This window comes from Pituophis catenifer, unplaced genomic scaffold (genome assembly GCF_029215685.1).
Source record: "Pituophis catenifer annectens isolate HBS135680 unplaced genomic scaffold, rPitCat1.0.hap2 SCAF_4, whole genome shotgun sequence".
In the NCBI taxonomy this organism is placed as follows: Eukaryota; Metazoa; Chordata; class Lepidosauria; order Squamata; family Colubridae; genus Pituophis; species Pituophis catenifer.
Window position 1 is genome coordinate 131,591,640 of NW_027256884.1, and position 17,038 is coordinate 131,608,677.

At 45.9% G+C, this 17,038-nt stretch overlaps 3 protein-coding genes across 3 annotated transcripts; all 3 read right to left on the bottom strand.

Moving 5' to 3' along the window:
• Positions 1-438: 438 nt before the first annotated feature.
• LOC139317182 (olfactory receptor 51G2-like) lies at positions 439-1,413 on the bottom strand. The gene has a single exon (XM_070944153.1). It carries the CDS (start codon positions 1,411-1,413, stop codon positions 439-441), a length of 975 nt encoding a protein of 324 aa, XP_070800254.1.
• Positions 1,414-5,251: 3,838 nt separating this feature from the next.
• On the bottom strand, positions 5,252-6,250 carry LOC139317180 (olfactory receptor 51G2-like). The gene has a single exon (XM_070944151.1). It carries the CDS (start codon positions 6,248-6,250, stop codon positions 5,252-5,254), a length of 999 nt encoding a protein of 332 aa, XP_070800252.1.
• Positions 6,251-15,059: 8,809 nt separating this feature from the next.
• Positions 15,060-16,055, bottom strand: LOC139316853 (olfactory receptor 52P1-like). Its single transcript, XM_070943692.1, has one exon. The coding sequence runs from the start codon at positions 16,053-16,055 to the stop codon at positions 15,060-15,062; it is 996 nt and encodes a 331-aa protein (XP_070799793.1).
• Between the last annotated feature and the right edge of the window lie 983 nt (positions 16,056-17,038).

A 17,038-nucleotide genomic window follows, 5' to 3' on the forward strand; every position in this document is an offset into this window, starting at 1 on the left:
GTCGACCTCTGCCCCCCTGTCAACACAGACTGCGACTGGTCGGAGAGATGGTGCCTCCCACCCCCAACTCTTCCAACCGGTGCAGCATGATATCATGGTCGATGGTATCAAAAGCCGCTGAGAGATCTAACAGGACCAGGACAGAGGAGCATCCCTGTCCCGAGCCCTCCAGAGATCATCCACCAATGCGACCAATGCCGTTTCCGTGCTGTACCCAGGCCTGAAGCCCGACTGGAATGGATCTAGATATGATGTTTCATGTCCTCGAAGGCAAGAGGAGGAGGCAGGCTATGATCCAGCCGAGCATCTAAATTCAAAACCTTCAATGCGCAGTCCCGCTGTAGTAGCCATACACCAAACCAGGATGATAGCTCAGTCAGTTTGCTCCTGGGGCAACCCTCCTCTTGAAGATGTCTTGCCGTGTCCTCAGAGCTGATTCTAAGTGACCCTAACAGATTCTTTCCTTCTCAGGAGACCCTTAAAGATCTTCATCCGAATCTGTTTGGTCTTTATACTGTACACGACAGGGTTCATAAGGGGTGGCACTAAAAGATAGATGTTGGCCATGAGGATGTGAACCACCGGAGGAGCATTCTTCCCGTAGCGATGGATCATGGAGAGTCCAATCATTGGCGTGTAGAAGGTCAGGACAGCACAGATATGGGAGATGCATGTATTCAAAGCTCGGAGACGTTCTGCCTTAGAGGCTATGCTCAGCACAGTTTTGAGGATCATAATGTATGACAATACAAGCAATACAGAGTCAAGAACCATAGAAGACACCACCACCATCAAGCCGTAGATGCTGCTGATTCTCCTGTCCGAGAGCACCACCTTCAGAAGATCCTGGTGCAAACAGAAGGAATAGGAGAGGACATTTATCCTCCCATACTTCAGGCGCTTCAGGAGGAAGGAGGCTGGGAACACAAGGAAGGCAGCTCGAAGGGCTACCCCCACCCCGATCTTGATGACCGTCTCATAGGTCAAAACACTTGTGTATCTCAGAGGGTTCCAGATGGCCACCAAGCGATCAAAGGCCATAGAGAGGAGAATACCAGACTCGACAATGGAGAAAGTGTGGATGAAATACATCTGGACCAAGCAGGCCTCAAAGTGGATCTCACGGTGGTTGAACCACAGCACGCTCAGCATGGCGGGTAAAGTGGCAAAGGATAAACCCAGATCCGAGAGGGCCAGCATGGAAAGGAAATAGTACATGGGGGAGTGGAGAGTTTGGTCCGTCCTGATGACGAAGAGGATGACGCAGTTCCCCGTGATGGCCACCAAGTACATGCAGCAGATGGGGAGGGAAATCCAGAAATGGAGTTTTTCTAGGCCAGGAAAGCCTGTCAGGAGGAAAATTGGGGGGCTGGCAGTCCTATTAGAAGATGCCATAATGCTGTCCCAAGACATGTCACCTGTAGTCAAGGGGAAAATAAAAAGTAAAAGGTAAAGGTTATCTATGATAGATAGGGGGTGGTGTGGTAGCCTAGAGGTGGAGCTCTCACCTCACATTCAGGAGGCTGTGAGTTTGATCTTAGGTAGAGGCAGATATTTCTCTCTCTGGGCACACTGAGAATATATCTGCTGAATAAAACTCCACATTGGCGACAGGAAGGGCATCTGGCCAGTAAAGACTCAGCTCCATTCAGTTGCCCAGACTCCACCCCACAAGGGATTATGGGGTTGTTAAAAGAGGATGAACTATGATAGATAGTGACTTTATCAATCCATGGAGGTCACTAATATTTGGACAACACCATGATACCGTGTTTCCCTGAAAATATTTTTTGAACCCCAAAATAAGTGCTTGGCCTTATTTTCGGGGATATCTTATTATTTTGGGGCGGATGGAGCAAGATGGAGCTCCTCTTGCTGTCTTACCTGATTTCCAGCTCTCTCTCCCTAACCCTAACCAGAGAAAATGGGGCGGACCAGCTGCGCATTCATTTAAATATTTTCAGGGAGGACTTATTTTCAGGGGGTGGCTTATTTTAGCTCATGAGCTCAAAAGGCCGATTGGGCCTATAATCAGGGGATGTCTTATTTTAGGGGAAACAGGGTATTACAAAATCAACTGATTTATTACATTGATATATCCCCTAATGACTCTGAGAGATTTCTAAAGCATGGAGAGCTAAACCAAAACTCATTGTCTCAAACCTCTCAAATATCTTATTAATGGACCTATTACCCATCCCAACTATGCAATGGCAATTTAAATTGCAAAAAGGACAATTAAAAAGTGCCTTCAGCTTTGTATAATAAATAGAAAATAAATGACTTTTGTTAACTGCATCCTAAAATCAACAGATAATACCGTGTCAAGGTTGGGATCAACCCCCTTCCCCTCATTCTGAAAGGCAGTTGGCATTGTGGTTGAGGAATCAGGCTGGATACTGGGAGTCCAGCCAGGTGACCTTGGGCCAGTCCTCCTCTCTCAGCCCCAGGAAAGAGGCAATGGTGAACCACTTCTGAAAGAAAACTTCAAGAACTTGTCAAGATTGGACATAATCAATGGAAGAAAAGAAAAGTACCTCCTTAATTCTCCAAGGCTCTTAGAAGTTTCCAACATCTATTCAGCCCATTTCTTAAATATTCTGCAGGAAGGAATGTCATCTGGAGAACCCGGGGACTTCAAGGCACTCAAACTAGCAAGAAGATCCTTTCTCACACCTTTTCTGATCTCTTGTTTTTATCTTTTCAGCATCACCACGGTTGATGGAAAAGACCCTGCAATTTCCACAAGACAAGAGATTTATATGACTTAGGGCAGCATTGGCTGCTTACACCAGAGAAAACTCCTCTGAGAGCTGGTCAACGCAGCCTTCTTTGTCCATGGAGTCTCTAAGGAACTCTGGGGACCAAGAGTGGAGAATGTTTGTAGCTCAGGCTTGAGCTGTGGGCTCCTTGGTGCTCTCTGAGCTGGGCTGTTTTCTCGCAGACGTTTCATGACCCAAAATAGCTACAACTTCAGTGCTCGCTAGAATTCTAGAGAGCCCAACTAATTATCTGGCTATCAGTTGATTGAAAACACTTAAACCAGCAGACAGAATTCAACAGCTTCTGATAAGTACATTTATTGCAAAAAAGTTAAGAAGCTATTAGGAGAGGAGTCAGTAACTGTTGTCTGTCAAATGTAGGCACTCGTCACAATAAGAGGCATGGTATTCAGTGGCTTAATGGAGCTGGAGATGATCTTTGCTCCAACAGTTCGAGTCCAGCATCATGTAATGGAATGTGTTCCCGTCACTTGCCTCAGCTTCTGCCCACCTAGCAGTTTGAAAGCATGCTATATGCGAGTAGATAAATAGATAACCACTTCGGTGGGGAGACGAGCCAGTGCTTCATGCAGATGGACAGACCCTGCGGGCACTGGACGTTCCCAGATGCAATGCCCATTTACAAGGTGATTTCTGTGGAGGGAGAAGGCCCCACATAGCAGTCTTTTTTTCCGGAGTGGAACTAGCACTCCCCCTGTGGTGAACCTTGGAAAATGCACGAGTGTGAACTCGTGGCTAGCAGTCTTAAGCAGTCAAACTATTACTCTGCATTAGCATTGTAGTCTCCTGGCTAATGTAACATCACCATATGCTAAATAAATAATAAACTATAATGGGGTTGATCTTTAAAGTCTTACTACTCCAATGTTCTCAAATCAAGATTTAATTATTTTAAATAAGAATACCAACAGCTCTGAGTACAACCCAAAGCAAAACTCGGGGAATCATTTTTCCCCAAAGAATCTTTATTTGGAGAGAAGACAAGACACCTGGAGGACAGGAGGTTGGAGAAGAGTTCCCCTGACCCCCCCCCCCAGAACTATCACCTGCCATTTGGGATCAATAAAGAAGGGCGGTCTGGGAGAAAGTGGGAGGGGCTGAGGAGAGTCCAGGGAGGGACCAGGAGGGAGGTCGCCTCAGAGGTTCTGCTTCAGGAGGAAGAAAGCAGAGGAGAGTGAGAGGTGTGGGACTCCAGCAGGGTAATCACAAGCCCAAGTAGGAAAGTCTCCATCTTTTGTAGAGTCCCGGTAACGTGGGATAGATGGGCCAGGGCTCAGCATCTGGAGATCTGTTGATGCCTCTATGACTTCTGGGTCCATCAGAGGTTTTGAACAACTTTAAGAGCCCCAGATTATACTCGGGTCAGGAGGGAGACATTAATTCCCTATTCCCCTCTTGGATGGGATCCTCCCGCCTTCCTCCCTCTGACCTTTTTGTGGAAATGGTGATTAAATCGAACACTGTACATTGAGATATAGATGGCAGTAACCAATGGGATACCATGGTGATGCCTCTTGGAACCTGTATTATTTAATATTTTTATCAATGACCTGGATAATGGGGTTGAGGTGCTTCTTGTCAGATTTGTGGATCATATAAAATAGTGATATTTGGGCAAAGATTGAGGATGACTGAATTTAACCTAGACAGTTGAACCTGCAGAGGTTGTCCAAGAAGAACCAGATGCCTTTCAACAACAAGGAAGATAAAATATTACATTTGGGGAGGAAAGTGTGAGTGTGAGACTGTGTGTAGAAGGCTGCTGCAGTTCTGAGATGTGTCAGAGGACGCATCACATCAAAGACACTCAAAGTCCCTTTTCCCACTGTTCCGTAAGGGAGAGACTACACGTGAAGTACCCTATGTAGTTCTGGGTGTCATGTTTCCGGAAGGATATTGAATGATTAGAAGACATTCAGAGAAGAGCAACAGAGATAATAAAGGGATCTTGAAGACATGTCCTGTGAGGAAGAGAATGAAGGAATAGACAATGCTGAGTCTTAAGAAAAGAAGATTGCACGCAGACATAATAGCCACGTTGTGAAGCCTTTTAAGAAGAGGTTGAACAGACATCTCGTGTGGAAGTTAAATTGGTTTTCCAGTAGGTGATTCTCATGGCCCCTTCCAACTCCATAGTTTCTATGAACTTTTATGAGGTCCTTGGTGCTCTCTGAGCTCGGTTGCTTTCTTGCAGACATTTCATGACCAAATTAGGTAACATCATCAGTGCTAGATGTTAGTGTCCCTAGTACTGATGATGTTACCTAGTCAGGTGATGAAACTTCTGCAAGAAAACAACCAAGTTCAGAGAGCACCAAGGACCTCACAGTTCAATCCTGAAATTTATGTTCCCTACACTTGTGAATGTGACCTGATCCACAGAGAAAGGCTCTCTGAATCTTTTGGAAGATCTGATCTGCTTTTCATGATATTTCCTCCAAGGAATTTTATAAAAAACATATTTGGTATCAAGAACAGAAGCTTCTACTTTTTGTGTACCACTTGAAGAAAATTTGGATTATCTTGTCTCGAATTTGCTTGGTTTTTACACTGTACACAATGGGGTTCATGAGGGGTGGCACCAGAAGGTACACATAACCCATAAAAATACGGACAAAGAGCGGGGTATCCTTCCCAAACCTGTGTATCACAGTTAGGCCAATCATTGGTGTGTAGAAGAGCAACACTGCGGAGATATGTGAGCCACAAGTGCTGAGGGCTTTGAGGCGGTCTCTCCGTGATGTGATGCCCAACACAGTCTTGAGGATCACAATGTAAGAGAACAGGATAAGAAGTGAGTCCACCCCCACTGTGGAGAAAATGACAACCAGGCCATAAATGCTGTTCACAGTGATGTCCGAGCAGGCCAGCTTCATCACCTCCTGATGAAGACAGTAGGAGTTGAAGAGGAGGTTGACCCAACAGTAGTGATGTCTTCTGAGAAGGAAGGGCAACGGGAAGATCAAGGCCATGCCTCTGACCACAAATGTCAGGCCCATCTTCCTTATTCTTGGCATGGTCAAGATGGAGGCATATCTGAGGGGGTTGCGGATGGCCACAACGCGATCAAAGGCCATGGCCAAGAGCACAGAGGACTCCATCAATGAGAGCGAGTGGATGAAGTACAGTTGGGTGAAACAAGCAGTAAAACTGATCCTTCTGGTGTTAAACCAAAAGACGCCTAGTATGGTTGGCATGGTGGAGATGGATAAACCAAGGTCTGTGATAGCCAGCATGGAGAGGAAGATGTACATGGGCTTGTGAAGGCTTTGCTCTGTTTTGATCACAAAAAGAATAACCGAGTTCCCCAAAACAGAAATGAGATAGATGGAGCAGAATGGGATGGAAATCCAGGCAAGGTTGGATTCCATGCCAGGAATCCCAGTCAGCCAGACCACCGATGGATTCAATTTGGAGCTGTTGAGGAGTGCCAAGGAGTTGAGGGCAGCCTCAGGAGAACCTGACATGTTCCTTCAGACAATGAATGATGCCTTTTTGACTCTGAACATGGAAAGTTGAGATTGAGAAGGACCCAAAGAAACATTTGGGGTTCCTCCTGACATTTGCTTTTCACTTCTTGCTGGATTTTGATCCTGAGAAAAACCAGAAAGATAAATATTAGTTGGGGTGCATTCCTGGAAATAATATGAACATATAGGCACACATCAATGGAATGTGTTCGCTATATTTCTTTTGGATGCCAAGATTCAATCCAGCCAATTTCTCTTTCTACTTCCCTATCTATCTTCTCAATTGTGTAATGCTATGTGGGGAAGACCTTGGGAGATGGGGTGGAGAGATGCTGCCTGGGAAATGGTTAGAGAAGAGACAACTGAACCCAGCTTAGTTCCTTGGGTTGTACTTTCAGATGTGCAAGATTCTGTTACTGTAGCTTTATGGTCAACTAATCTGGTCATGTAATCCGGTCACGTTTCTTGTCTGGTCTTGCCAGACTAAATAATGTAGAAAAATTCTGCCAGAGTTCAGTTCTTGCCAGAGACAGAATCTTGCCAGATTAAATCTTCACTACTCTCACCCTAATGGATATCCGTTTGGAAATTCTAAAAAGTGGCTATTCTAACTCTCTGTCTCCTTTCTGTCTTTGGGCTGTACTGCCTCTTTTCCTCCTCCTCCCTTCTGGAATGTGTTTCCTCTTTCCTGGGAAACTCTGCTTCACTGCAGCCCATCACACCAGCTGCCACTTGTAAGGACCATCGTCCCCCAAACTATGTGGTGACACTGAGAGATGGAAATGTAAGACACCCATAGAAGAGCTGTCTAGAATCAAATCAAAGGTCCATTTCCCATGGCAGTCAGGTCCCACTGTAACTGAACAGGACAAAACTACAAAGAAGTCACCTTCCTTTGGCACAGATTTTGTAAATCGTGCTGCCTAGGATTGGAGATAAGCTCTAGTTAGTGTTTTCTTGACTGAATTCATCTAGAGCTCTGTTTTTTCAACCTTGACACTTTAAGATGTGAGGATTTCAGCTCCCAGAATTTCCCAGCCAGCATGCTGATCTAGAAAATACCAACAGCAGGGGCAGCCATAGGTACCTTCGGTAGTATTAAATGGCATTTATGGATTTCCCTAATCACCCTCCCTGGGTGACCCTGGACTCAGGCCTTACAGGAGAAGCAGAAAAGGATCCTTTTTCCACCCATGTTATAGAACTCTTATATATTTGCTTTTTCTCCAAGAAGAACAGGATAGAACAGAATAGCAGAGTCGGAAGGAACCTTGAAGTTCTTCCAGGCCAAATGTCCACTCAAGCAGGAGATCGTAGATCAGGGGTGTCAAACCCAAGGCCCGGGGGCCAAATCCGGCCCATGGGATGCTTAGATCTGGCCCGCGGAGCTGCCCTGGAAACAGCAAAGGACCAGCCCACAATGTCTCTGCCAGCAAAAAACCAGAGCTCGGGAGGGTTGCGTGTGGCCCTCCAGAGCTCTGTTTTCGCTGGCAGAGGATTGCAGGATGCCGTCAAAGCCGAAATGGAGCTCAGGAGCCTGATTTCACTGGCAGAGCACTCGGGCCACCACAGGTGCCCCCAACACGAGTGATGTTGAGCTGGCCACCCCCACCCTGGCCATGCCCCCCCCCCCAGGTCAAACACAACCCTGATGCGGCCCTCAGTGAAATCGAGTTTGGCACCCCTGTCCTAGATCATTCGAGACAAATGTTTGTCCAGTCTCTTTATAAAGGCCTCCAGTGATGGGGCACCCACAACTTCTGAAGTGATGGTTTATTGTTCTCACTGTCAGGAAATTTCTCCTGAAATCTAGAAACATTCACCATTCAACATACTGGGTTTCAGTTGCAAGAAGTCAGATCCTGGCTAAATACTAGGAGAACATCCTAGCATGGTGAGCAGCTGGATGATAGAAGCCTGAGGAGAGTTGGCTTCCCGTGTTGGAGGCATGCAGGCTGCCTTCTCTGAGGGTGAATCTGGATTTCTGCAGAGGTGTTGGAGCCATCCCTCTTCCAGTTTGAAAATGCTAGAATCCTGGGTCTCCAAGAAGGGGTTCCACATCTGACCCAGCTGGTATATTCCTTGGGCTGCCCTCCCTCCCTAGCAGATCCCCCTCTGGATCAATCAGGACCTCAAAGCCCCATCCGTCTAACCTGAATATGCAGATTCGTTGCACCAACTTCACCCAGAAGTTAAGACTCCCCAAGCAGAAGCTTCTGGGGAAAGCACAGTCCTCCCATGTAAGTTCTGCTGATTTACTCAAAGTTCCTTTTTAATTTTTCCCCAGCTGAAGTTAAGCAACAAATTTAACTGACCAGACAATTGTGGGGCTGTGCTCCAGAGACAGAATCCTCAACCGATCAGAAGGGCTCCGTGCACAGAACACGCAAACTCAGAAAAGAACTAAGCAAGGTTGACCCTTACCAGGCTGGGCGCTTTAACTGGTCCTTTGACTGACCTGCTTGAGGGGCACCCTATGCACGTGGACTTTAGTTTATAAGCTTCTCTTACCTTGGGGTGGCTAAGGGTGCTCAGGCGTGTTTCCTCAGAAGCATCTGGAAAGCTGAGCTAAACCCGTCTTCCCACGGTTGGCTCAGCTGTAGGCAAAGGGATCTGCACGTTTCCCTAAGCCGTTCACATGGGAGCTGCTTGCATTGCTGAGCCCCCAGACTCAGTGTCTGGCTGGATTCCCCCACAGAGAGGCCCTTACATGCAGCTTCCCTTCAGTGAAATGACCCTGATGGCGCAGCAGCAATTCTCCTTCGGTCCTCCCCGGATTGCCCCCTTGGCATTTTCCCCACCAAACACCCCCCTCCAGGCAGGCTGGTGGGCTGATCCGAGCCTTCTTCGCATCAGGTTGATGCCTGGCGTGTCCTGGACGGCTTTCCTGGTTCCTTCGGTCTAGCTGGGAAAGAAGGCTGGAGAGACGCTGGGTGGACGGATTCAGCTGCCTTTATGAGCCCCTCCTGGTCACCAGGGCCTCACACCCAGATGCAGAATGCAGGTCTCCTTGCAAGGGCAGCCGGGGCACCACAGGGCCCGTGGGTCACTTTGCCCTTCCCCTGTCAGGATGGGTGAGGTCAGGGAATAGCAGCCACGGAGAGCCATCTCCTCCCTTGAGTCCTCCAGAGCAGTGGCCCCCAAACCTTTGGGCAATAGGGACCAGCAGGGTTTTTTTTCACATGCTGCCCGCATCCCACGGATGGGGCTTCGCTTGTTTGCACCGCCCGGTGCCAGTCCACGGACCGGGGATTGGGGACCCCTGCTCCGGGTTTTTCCATGGTTTCTCCCCACCCTCAGGAAAAGAGAACACCAAGGCAGCTTCCATACTGGTTGAGTCATCCTCTCTTCCTCCTGAACACCGAAGAAGAGAAAGACTCCCTGGCCTGGGCACTTCTGTCCCTCCCCCCTCCCTCAGCAGGCTCTGGAGCAGGTAGTAGTTCTTAGCCAATACAGCGAAAAGGTATTACAACTGGGAAATGGACATCTCTGTGTTCTGCAGGACACGTAGGTCCCGCAGGGAGGCGCTGGCTGCTTACCCCAGAGAGACCGGCCCTGGGAGCTGCTCAGGGCAACGTTCTTTGTCCGTGTCGTCTCTAAGGAATTCTGGGGACCAAGAGAGGAGAATATTTGTGGCTCAGGGTTGAACTGTGAGGGGTCCTTGGCAGGGGTGCTATTCACTTACCTTCGCTACCGGTCCGCAAATGTGAGTGCGCATGCACAGAGCATCAAAAACAGGGCGTGATGAAATCCGGGCAGGTGGGGGGAGCCTCCCACCTCTGCTTCTATCGGTTCGCCCGAACCGGATAGAACCGGCTAAATACCACCACCGGTCCTTGGTGTTCTGTGACCTTGGTTGCTTTTGGGAAGATGTTTCATGTATGTCAGCTGCCACCTCACGCTTGCTTGTGCTTCGCTTCTATTCAGTGACAGACTGCCATGAACGTGGGGGGGGGGGAGGCAAGGGGAGGGGGAGGGAGAAAATAAGTGTTGTATCCCTGTCAGACGCTGCTTCAGGGTCACCCGGCATATCAGCTGTATACAACACCTGGGCTTGAACTGACCATTAGGAAAACATCCTGCCTGAACCTGACTGGTCACATGGGAGTGGTCAATGGGAAGTAGCTAAGGGAGGGAGAAGTTGAATTTGGGGGATTTGGACAGGCAATTCTCAGTTCTGGCTATGCAATGCAGCAATGGACTTGACTTCTAATGAAACTATGCCTTTCTCAACAAATGGAGCCAAGGATCGTTTCTGTTTAGAGGTTTAAATGGTGGCAGGTCTGGCTATGAACCAACTAGGCAACATCCTCAGTGCTTGCCAGAATTCTGGGGTGCCCGGCCATTATCCTGAGATGACGCAGTGGTTAGAGTGAAGTACTGCAGGCTACTTCAGCTGACTGCTAGCTGCAGTTCAGCAAATCGAATCTCACCGGCTCCAAGTTGACCCAGCCTTCCAGCCTTCCCAGGTGGGTAAAATGAGGACCCAGATTGTTGGGGGCAAAAGGCTGACTCTGTAAACCACTTAGAGAGGGCTGTAAAGCACTGTGAAGCGGTATATAAGTCTAAGTGTTATTGCTATTCTGCCCAGCAGGCTGTATAGGAAACACGGAAACCAGAATTCTGGTTTCTGATCAGTAAATTTATTGCAAAGAAGCTACTAGGAGAGGATTGTGCAACTGCTGTGTGTCAAATGCAGGCACTCTTTATAATGTGGTCTTACTACAATGTTCCCAAGACCAAGATTCAATGATTTTAAATAAGTAGACCAACAAGTCTGATGACAACTCAAAGCAAAACCCAGAGAATCATTTTTTTCAAAGAACTTTTATTGGAGAGGAGAAAAGGCATCTGGAGGGCACTGGACTGAACTCCCCTGACCCTCCAGAACAAGCCCCCCCCATCATCTTGGTTGCTCTTCTCTGCTCTCTTTCCAGTGTCTCAACGCCTTTTTTGTATTTGGTTTTTAAAAGATTATTTTCTTTTAATACAAACATTCCATCTTTCATTAGGCAGTGTGTCATCTGGGTATAAAATTCTTTGTGTCTTAACAATTAAACTTACCACGATATTAATTTCTTACATTCATTCTTATATTAATACTAAATAATAATAATAATAATAATAATAATAATAATAATAATAATAATAATAATAATACTGATAAAATAACATAAACCTAACATTTCTCTTCTTTACTTACCTATTTCTACAATACATTGCTTTCATATTTATTCTCTAACCATTGATAAAATAACTCCCATATATTATAATAATCTGATTCTTCCTTTTCTTGAATTGCAAGTGTTAATCTGTTCATTTCTGCACATTCTAATATTTTTTATAATTAGATACAGTAATTAGAACTGCAGAAAAAACAATGGCTACCAACCAGCCTTCCATGGAGGACCTGTCTACTTCATGAGTCAAAAAGAGGGCTGGGAAAATATTTACAGACCACTCGCATCCTGGACACAAACTGTTTCAACTCCGACCCTCAAAACAATGCTATAGAGCACTGCACATCAGAACAACTAGACACAAGGACAGTTTTTTCCTGAACGCCAGCACTCTGCTAAACAAATAATTCCCTCAGCGCTGTCAAACTATTCACTAAGTCTGCACTACTATTAATCTTCTCCCACCACCCATCTCCTCCCACTTATGACTGTAACCTTGTTGCTTGTTTCTTGCATCCTTGAGATTTATATTGACTGTTTCCTAATATGATTTGATTGCTTATTTGTATCCTATGACTATCATTAAGTATTGTACCTTATGATTCTTGATGAACGTATCTTTTCTTTTATGTACAACTGAGAGCATATGCACCAAAGACAAATTCTTTGCGTGCCCAATCACACTTGCCCAATAAAGAATTCTATTCTATTCTATTCTATTCTATTCTATTCTATTCTATTCTATTCTATTCTATTCTATTCTATTCTATTCTATTCTATTCTATTCTATTCTATTCTATATCACTTTTTCATCTGTAAGGATCTCTTCACTTTTCTAGTTTTGTGTAAATACAATTCTAGCTGTGGTTATTACATGAATAATCAAATATACAGTTTCTTTACTATAAATTCCCGGTAAAATCCCCAACAGGAACAATTCCGGTTTTAAATCAATATGTTGTTGCATCATCTTCTCCAGCCACATGCAAATTTTTGCCCAGTATCTTTTTGCTTCCACACATGTCCACCACATATGATAATGTGACCCCGGTGTCTGTTGGCATTTCCAACATTTAGTTGATTTGTCTTTAAACATTTTGGCCAGTCTTTCTGGTGCTAAGTGCCCAGGGGTGAAATCTACTTACCTTCCTTACCGGTTTGGAAGCCTTTGCCTGCACATGCATCACATGCGCCCGCAGGCCTCCTGCGTATACGCAAAACCTTCTGTGCATGCGCAGAAGGTAAAAAACACACATTGCTTCCCTGGTTAAAACCAGGAAGTAATGACACCCAGGCGGGTGGGCGGCCAAGATCGCTACCAGATCGGGTGATCCGGTCCAATCCGGAAGCATTTCACCCCTGTAAATGTCATCTGTAAAACATACAAGTGCCATCTGTAAAAGATATAAGCTTTCCTTGTATGCAGCTGACAATGTTAATTTATAGTTCCTATCCTATAATGTCTGCCATTTATCTAGCCATTTATCTAGCTCTATCGTATAACCAAAGTTTTTCGTCCATGCTATCATTGTTTCTTTAACTTGTTCTTCTTCTAATTTCACACTCAATAGTTTTACAATTTTTTAAATCATTCTCTCTTCTATTCCTGTCAATATCCAATTCTGCCAGTTCCATATAAAAACCATAAAGTTTAGCATCCTTTTCATATCTAGATTGTATTTGCAACTTTGTATACCAATCCATATCAATCTCCTGCTTTTCCAGCATAAATTGCCAGTTCACGTTGTCAAAGGCCTTCTGAGCACCAAGGAAAATCAAGGCCATTTTTTTCCCTGGATGCGCTTCATAATATTCCAGTGTGTTCGAGATTATTCTCATATTGTCTTTAATTTGTCTCTTAGGTAAATATCCATTTTGATCTGTATGTATAAACCCATTTAAGAATCTCTTTAGTCTTTCTGCTATAATTGAAGCAAATATCTTATAATCCGCATTCAACAGAGAGATTAGTCTGTAATTTTTTATCTGTTGCAAGTCTGGCAACACCTTTTTTGTATTGTGGTGACCAGAACTGGCTGCAGGGTTCCAAGTGTGGTCTTACCAGTGCAGTATAAAGCAATACTCACACTTCACATGATCTTGATCCTATCCCTCTGTTAATACAAAGACAAGACCATCAATGTAAAATTGTAGCCAATAAGCATGGAAGGGCCTTGGAACACAAATGACTGGTCTCGGTTCAAGGGGGCCTGAAGTAGGTTGTCCTTTCCCCCACATTGGGTCTGTTTCAGCCATAAATGTTACCCACAGGGAGATCTATGAGGCTCAAACATTTTGCAGCATAGAGGCCAGTCAACTAGCTGTAGCATTAAGGATAGGATGTAATAGTTCAGATTAAAGATATTTACACATCTGTGCTGAGAACTTTCCCAAATCTCATTAATGTACTTTCACATAAGGATGAGATCATTTTGGATGGATATAAAACAGGTTGTCTTATTGGCTGTCCTCAGATTTACAGCAGATTCTTGGACTGCAATGAAAAGCTGGATTTGCCGTTTCTGCACACTAGAAGACTTGTTTGCAGAAGAGGGGAGTGTTCACACTCAGAGGCCAATGGAAGGATAACCTTATGGCCAATTCCCACTGGACCTTTGACTGTGATATCCCGAGGAGAACGTTCCCCAGTCTCGGCCTTGGTACTTCCAGCCACATCGGTGGCAACTTCAGTTAGTGACAATTGTGCAGAGACAGCTTTGGGCCATCTCAGGGCTAAATCATCTGCCCGGTAGTAGAAGCTCTGGTGGTAACAATGCCCAGAGTTGCCTTATCTGTGAGAGGGACAGCACATAAATTTAATAAATAATCATGTCTATGGAGATTATCAGTCATCCAGGTCAGGGTTGTCCCAAAGGTGCTTTTTCAAGGGACAACTAGACTTTCTTTCTTTATTCTTGAAGACATTTGGATTCTCCTCCAAGAACTTTCTTCAGTTCTAAAGCGAAGAAGCTTCTTGGATGAGAAACTAAATGTCTTCAAAGAAAAACAAAGGAAGTCCAGTTGTCTTTTGAAAAGACAATAAACAACAACAATAATAAAAACATACTGTAATAACCATCACCATCTCCCTGCTCTCCTTTTCCCAAGTTATCTCACTTCCCAGGACATTTTTGTGAATTTGCCAGGTTAAGAGCAGCAGATGGATCCCAAGATTCGATCAGCCCCTCGGATCACAAGTGCCTGCCTTCTGTGCCCCATGCTGAGCATTGGACTTGGAGGGCGAGAGCCCCCGCTCATCCTCATCTCCTGATAGACCCCTACCTTAAGTTTTCTCTTTTTTTGAGTATTAAGGAAGAGAAATTCCTTTGATATGGTTGAAAAGTGTTCTTCAAGAAAGCATCAGTACCCAGACAGCTCAGTCTGTCTGTCTCATCTATAAATCCCACCCACCTTCCATTTCTTTGCAGGAAAGAGACTGTAAAAATGCATCTTAAAGAAAGAAGTGAAATTGCCAGTGGTGGGGAGGAGTTCCTGGGAAACAGCCCCTCTCTCACTGAGAACTGATAAAGATTGATACTCTTGGTTGCCTCCCAATTCACTACACCTTTAACCAACTGTTGCTAATCAGTGTATAGTAATCCTAGGATAGTAACAGTAACCTGGGATTATTGTTTTAGGATTCCAAGAATCCTAAAGTGGGAGGGAATCTTTCCCTTTCTTTGGTCTTCTGAAAATGAGATCCAGAAGGTCTGAAGTAGAACTTCCCGGATCTTCTTTGTCCTTGCTCCATAGATGATGGGATTCATCATGGGTGGAACCAGGACATAGATGTTGGCAATGATGATGTGGACGCCTGGAGTGATCCCGTGGCCAAAGCGATGAGTGAAAAAGGAGAAAAATGCCGGAGTGTAGCTTATCAAGATCACACAGAAGTGTGAGCCACAAGTGCTGAGAGATTTCATTCGGGCCTCCTTGGCGGGAAGCTTGAACACCGTCTGGAGGATCAGGATATAGGACGTCACGATGAAGAGGAAGTCCAGGCCTCCCGTTAGGAGGGCCATCGTCAAGCTGAAAATGTTGGTAATCCGGGTGTCGGAACACGCCAGTTTTACCAGGGACATGAACTCACAGTAAGTGTGAGCGATGGTGTTGCCCTTGCAAAAGGGGAGCCACTTGAGGAGAAAGGGGTGGGGGCAGAAGAGGACAGCCGCTCGGACCAAAATTGTCAAGCCCACCATAGCGATGACCCGGTGGGTCAAGATGACAGAGTGCCTCAGAGGGTTGCATATGGCCACGTAGCGATCAAAGGCCATGGCGGCAAAGAATCCGGATTCCATAGTGGATACAGAATGGATGAAGAACATTTGGGCTAAACAGGCATCGGCTTGGATGCTGCTGTCCTGAAACCAGAAAATGCTGAGCATTTTGGGTATAGCGGAGGTGGAAATGGTGAGATCTGCAACCGCCAGCATGCAGAGGAACAAGTACATGGGCTCATGGAGGCTTGGCTCACTCTTGATGACCCCCAAAAGAAGAATGTTCCCCAAAAGGGAGATTACGTAGATGGAGCAGAAGGGGATGGCGATCCAGACATGAAAATCTTGTAGGCCTGGGATCCCAAGAAGGATAAAGTAGGAAGGGTGGCGAGTGGTCCAGTTCATGGCTGACTTGCTATGATTGGTGGTGGCTCCATCCAGTTCTACCACCTGATAGCTCTTGAAAGGAAGCAGAAGTATTGATACATGCTATTAATCTATCGAGGTCAAACATGGACCTTTTTTGTTAGTGCCACCTAGTCCCTCAACACTCAGAGAAGGAGGGCATCCTATGGACACCCTGGGATGAGGTACAGTCTCTGAGCAAAACATAAGTTCAGGGAAGACCCCAGAAATGAATTGGTGAGACCATACCTATCCAGACCTTGGGGGCCAACATGAAATAAGGGATTCGATTTATTTATGTATGCCTCTCTTTAACCTTTCTTTCGGTTCATGTCTACATAGAATTATTGATCATCTTTGGGCAGCTAAATGAACTCAGAGATTCCCCCTTTCAGAGCCCTTCTCAGGACGAGACTTCACTGCTCCCTGACACACTTCACACGAAGGCTGGGAAATGAAGGGAAGGTCCCTCCCTCTTCACACTCAAACTCCGGAAGGTCCAAGGGTCCCATGGACTTTGAGGACCATCTTCCTTTGCTGTGTTTGTTTACCCACCTTACAGCTAAGGGTAGGCGGTGGTGGGGGGAATCCTCATGTCAGATGGAGCAGAGAAGGAGGAAGAGGAATGGCCAATTTGCGAGGGCGAAAGCTCCTTCATCAGAGACAGATCTTTGTCCTGAGAGAGACTCAAGGTTGCCCATGGTTGGGATGCTCTCATTTCATCTCTGCTCCTTCCCGTACGCTCACCCACAAAGGGAAGGACAATCTTGTGCAGCTGCTGGGGAGATTCTAGCCCAGCTAGAGGGTTTTGTGAGAAGATTCCCCTTTCTCATGAACTCACCCCAAAACCCACTTGCTTCACAAGATCCCACTCAACCATCAACTCCCCGCTCCCGTTGTTGACCTGAGAACCATGCACTACAAAGACCCTGTGATACCCTCGCCTGCCCTTCCCTTACCTGCTTCTGTGTCAGGAGGAGGCC